The sequence below is a fragment of the Alligator sinensis genome, unplaced genomic scaffold (assembly GCF_000455745.1).
Source record: "Alligator sinensis unplaced genomic scaffold, ASM45574v1 scaffold293_1, whole genome shotgun sequence".
Classification (NCBI taxonomy): Eukaryota; Metazoa; Chordata; order Crocodylia; family Alligatoridae; genus Alligator; species Alligator sinensis.
In genome coordinates this window covers 2,099,099-2,104,319 of record NW_005842158.1, presented here as the reverse complement: position 1 = coordinate 2,104,319, position 5,221 = coordinate 2,099,099, and the positions used below count along the sequence as shown (strand labels likewise).

The 5,221-nt window shown below is 45.4% G+C and overlaps 1 protein-coding gene across 3 annotated transcripts in view; it reads right to left on the bottom strand.

The window, feature by feature from the left end:
• The window catches only part of LOC102375790 (cytochrome P450 2K6-like), a 25,591-nt gene extending 24,109 nt beyond the window's left edge, over positions 1-1,482 (bottom strand). For all 3 annotated transcript variants that reach the window (XM_025206501.1, XM_014520835.2, XM_025206502.1), the window contains exon 1: positions 1,228-1,482. In XM_025206501.1, the coding sequence (XP_025062286.1) occupies positions 1,228-1,413 (186 nt within the window). In that variant the 5' untranslated portion in view covers positions 1,414-1,482. The remainder of the gene's footprint in view (positions 1-1,227) is intronic.
• Between the last annotated feature and the right edge of the window lie 3,739 nt (positions 1,483-5,221).

The window sequence follows — 5,221 nt, the reverse complement described above, 5'->3', positions numbered from 1 at the left end:
ACGAAGAAGAAGGGAGTCCCCCAGCCTATAGGTATGCTGCTGGTTCTTCGTCCCTAGGTGCAGTACCCTGCACTTGTTAGTATTGAATCCCATCTTATTTTCATCTGCACCCCCCTGTAACCTGTCCAGATCTAGTTGTAGCCTGTCCCTCCCTTCTAGCGTGCCCACTTCTCCCCACATCTTAGTGTCATTCACAAATTTGAACAAGCTGCTTTTCACCCCCTTGTCCAAGTCGCTGATGAAGATATTAAACAGTGCAGACCCAAGGACCGAGCCCTAGGAAACTCCACTGCGTACGTACCTCGAGGTCAAACTGACTCATCCACCACCACTCTCTGGGTGCGACCTTCCAGCCAATTTGCAACCCATCTGATGGTGTAGGCATCGACACCACAGTTGCCTAATTTTTTAATGAGTGTGGGGTGAGAGAGAGTGTCAAAGGCCTTCCTAAAGTCCAGAAAGACTACGTCCACAGTGATACCTGCATCCAAGGATTTTGTGACCTGGTCATAGAAGGCCACAAGGTTGGTCTGACAGAACCTGCCCTTAATGAACCCATGTTGGTTGTCCCTGAGCATAATCTCCTCTGCTGGTCCCTCGCAGATGTGCTCCTGGATAATTTTCTCAAAGAGCTTCCCCAGGACCGAGGTAAGACTAATGGGCCTATAGTTTCCCAGGTCCTCCTTCCTCCCCTTTTTGAAAATGGGGACCACATTGACCCTTTTTCAGTCCTCTGGCACCTGGCCAGAGTACCACAAGTGCTTGTAAAGCCGTGCTAGGGGTCCCACAATAACCTCTGCCAATTCCCTCAGCACCCTGGGCTGGAGATCATCTGGACCTGTGGATTTGAACACGTACAGCCCCACCAGAAGTTCCCTGACTAGGTCCTCACTGATCCAAGGCCTGGTGCTGCCTTTTCTGAGTCCATCCAGGATCCTAGTGGGGGGGATGTCCCTGTCCCTGCTCAGAAAATTGGAGGCAAAGAATTTGTTAAAAAGGTCAACTTTATCATCTGGTGCAACCACAAGATTGCCAAGCATGTCCTGCAGGGGCCCCATGTTACCCAGTGCTTTCTTTTTACTCCCTATGTATTTAAAAAAGGACTTCTTGTTACCTTTGATCCTGGTCGCTAGTCCTAGTTCTGTCTGTGCCTTAGCCTTCTGCCTTAGCCTTTTCTCTTTAGGGGTAGGGTGGCTTATTGGTCTGGGCAAGAAAATAAAGATTTACCTTCAGGAGAGTGCGATAGGGTCTTTTCAAGTCTATAATGTGCAGGTTTCCAATGATAGGTAAGGGCCTGGGTCCTGGGGGAAAATCCTCTCTGATGCTGCTGTTCCAGAAACTCCCAATTTTCATAATAGACAGAACAGTCAGGATAAAGCCCAGAAATATGAAAATAGGATCGGGCCAATCCATTTCTCTTAAGCAAGCAGCTGCTTGAAGAGGTAAAACTGCAAGGCCTGAGAGAAAGTGTTTGTTGGCAGACTACTGGGTGCACTTTGAAGCCTGGAGGCCACTATGCAAACATTTTGTGTACTTTAAACTGTTTTGGGATTGCAAAATAATGTTGTCTCCTCCCTCCTCACTTGTTAATGACCATTCAGAGCTGAACATTTGCTACAAGACACACACACACAAGTTAAGAGGGTACTTGGCGTTTCAAATAGATCTGTGTAACATGCCTCAGAGAAGTCTGATGACCTGTCTGAGACCCTTATGCTCCTGGCTCAAGTCCCACGCTCTGGTTTGGCTGGAAGATTATCTGGTTAGCAATTTGTTAGTGTGTCTACATGAGACATTTACTGTGCAGTAGATTAATTAGCTGTGCCGTCAATCTCTTGGCTTATACACATGCGCCCCTGTTAGTCTCCAGTAAACGAATTTGCTCTGCAGTAGGATAGTACTTGTAAAAAGCTCCACAGCAGCACATGTGTAGACACTACCCTGGCTGGCTGGGGCATGAGGATGCTTCAGTGTGGGGGCTGCCTCCTGCCTGGCCCCACACTGAAACACCGGTGTGCCCCAAGCAGCCCCTCTACAGCTCATTGAGCTGGGGGGGAGAGCAGCCCTGATCTGGCAGGCTGACCCCCCGGGTCTTCTGCCAGCAGCAGCTGCTCTGACCTGGCTCAACATGCTCTTCTCCCAAGGGCATGCTCAAATGACAGTACACTCACTGTGGGGTTTATTGCTCCAAAGTTTATTGTTCTTGGGCATGCATTCAAATGGCATGCCTGGGAGCAATAAACTTAGCAGTTTATTGCTTCTCATTAATTGTGCGTATAGCTGTGTCCTGTATGCAATGGGGCACATACCAAGTTCAGCAAATTACTTTTTGTGTGTACTGACTGAACTGTGAAGTGGGGTGACATTTATAGCTAAGAAGGGAATTGCGAATGGGACACTTCAACATGCTCAGCACTTTCAAATAAGACTACTACCATTAAAGTCCATGGGGCTTCTATGGCAGAAAATTTTGGTGAACTCTAAACAAATCTGAAACCTTAGTATGATTCTTGAAGGAAATCAAATTCACTCAACACCCCTCGCTGAAAGCTCATTTAATCTTTGTTTGGGCCTGCTGTAATACAGTGGTTTTCAAGATGATGGAAAATGTAAGGCATTGAAGTCTTACCCATTTTCGTTGGCAAGTGCCCGATTCCCATAGACTCCTTTGAGACTCAGAGCTACATAGGCTGATTCCTGTTTGCCCTTCTCACACCAGTAGCAACCGTATCTCAGAGGACTGGGCCCGTTGGTGCATTCACAGGCAGCGTCATATAAGGACCCCCCATTTCTTGTGGTAGCTCAGTGCTTACCTTGTCAATTCACAGTGCTGGTTAATGAGTATTACCAACCAGAGAGGAGATGCAAGTGGCAGTTACCAATAATGGCAATCACGATTCATAGTAGAGATATCTTTTATTAGACCAATAAGATTTTTGCAAATAAAATATATCTTTAATTGCAAGCTTTTGGGCACAAACACCCTTCATCAGGCATCTTTTCCCAAGCAGGAAACAACTGTGACCACCTGAAACCTGAGATCCTGTTCCTGCCTTTGTTTCAAGGTAATTTGCATCCTCACAGATCTTCATGGGAAGTGAGAGGTTCCATACCAGCCTCCAGCTATGACCTGACTGCCCAGAGGGTTTTCCATCTATTGACTCCTCTGTGAAATCCTATGAACTTTCATTTCTACCCAGGAGAACTTTTACCATCTTTTCTCCAATGCCTGATGAAGGGTGTTTGTGCCTGAAAGCTTGCAATGAAATACTTTTTTTGCAAAAATCTTGTTGGTCTAATAAAAGATATCATCTCTACTATGAGTCCTGATTTCCTTTTTCTCTAGATCAATATGGTTACAACCTGGATACCAGTTACCAATAAACCCCTTTTCTTCTTGACATTTTTCCTATTTGGGAAATAGCATGAAAGTAGCCTGAGGAAAGACATGTCAGATGATGCAAAGGGAATCCATTTCTAATAGATATAGGACTTGAGGGTCTGAGCTAAAGTCCTGAAATGAATGGGTGTCTTTGCATTTGGGGGTTTGAATTCAGGCCAGACGTGTTTTTAGTTTCCCTTTGTCTAATAGGGAGCAAATATGTCAAGAACTTTGCTACACAAGACACTACTGCACGTGCACATGGGTAACTATATGTGTGAGGGTTTCAGACATGCTAAGCACCACATATCCCATTTAAATCAATAGATGTGCCAAGTTACTCTGAAAATAAATATCTATTTTTGTGACAATCAGATCATGATGCCATCATTATAATCCTGGTGGCTCATTAACTGGCAGAGCAGCATTAACCTTCAGTTCAACATTCAGCTGCAGAAAGCTCCACAAATTCAAAGCCACTGAAAAATGAAGCAGAGACAGATTGCAAACAAAGGCAGTGTAAAGAACAGCTCCAGATGATTTTTGATTCATTGCTAAGTTCTAATTGGCTGGAACCCACAGCTAAGTCTGCGGTTGGTTTGTGCAGGTTGAGTTGGCAGCTGCAACCAGGAAAGTATCTGGGGATGAGAGGAGAACTCAACCCTCAAAGAAGATCCTGGAGTTGGATGCATCCAAGTGCAAAGTTAGCTGAGGAGGACAGAGCTAGGATGATGCTGGGGAGGCCAACAGTTGAGTCCAAGAGAAGACACCTTGAATAGGGACCTCTGACACAGGATGTAGAGGAACATCTCAGAAATGTAATCAAAGAAAACTGCTGTTATTCAAAAAATGTTGACCATCCAGTTCCTCTACATAAAGCAGAGCAGCATTTGCTGAACTGAGCTGTTGCTCATGAAAGGTTATGCATTTCTGGTTCAGTTTGTCTCTAAGGTGCACCGCTACCCTGTCTTATATATAAATTAGGAACTATATTGTCTCTTCAGATTGTGTACAAAATGATCTTAGTTTAGTAAGATCCACCATGCAGAATTTATGGGTTAAATCGAAGAGAATTCCTTTTTTCTTTAGGCCTTCTGGTTACTGCTGTAGCTTATCTGGGGTTTGTGCAGTATTTCCACAATGGCCACTGCAAAGAATCTGAGCCAGTTTTTTAAAATCTCTTATCTCATAGTTTAATAGATGATTTATAGATGCTAGGGTCAGACGGGACCTCAACAGATCATCGAGTCTGACCCCCTGCCTAGGCAGGAAAAAGGCTGGGGTCAGATGACCCCATTGACTTTACTCTGAGATATGTTTTTTTAGCTTTTGTTATGGCTGCATTGTCTTTATCTTTCACCCATAGACAAAGACACAAGCATGTCTTCTCTTCCAGGTCAAGAGTTTCTTCTCTTCCAGGTTGGTTGATCTCATACGGCGAGCTTTAAACTAGCCTCGCTGGGGGAGGGGGCTGCAGGAAGACGTGGAGACACCCGAGCAAGACAGGTGACACGTGCAAGGAGTGCCCAGGTAAGGAACAGGGGTCCAGATAGTCTTCCTAATCAGGGGGTGGCATGCGCAGCTATGCAAGGCCTTAAATGCCTTGGGTTTATTACTACCAATGCTTGTAGTATAGGGAACAAACAGGAGGGTCTCGCCCTCAGAGTAGCCAGTTCAAACCCAGACACAGTAGGGCTTATAGAAACATGGTGGGATTCATCCCACAACTGGGCAGTTAGCATTAGGGGCTATAGGCTCTACAGGTGGGATAGAGAAGGAAGGAAGGAACGGGGTGTGGCGCTCTATGTCAAAGAGCAATACACATCCTCTGCCAGCAAA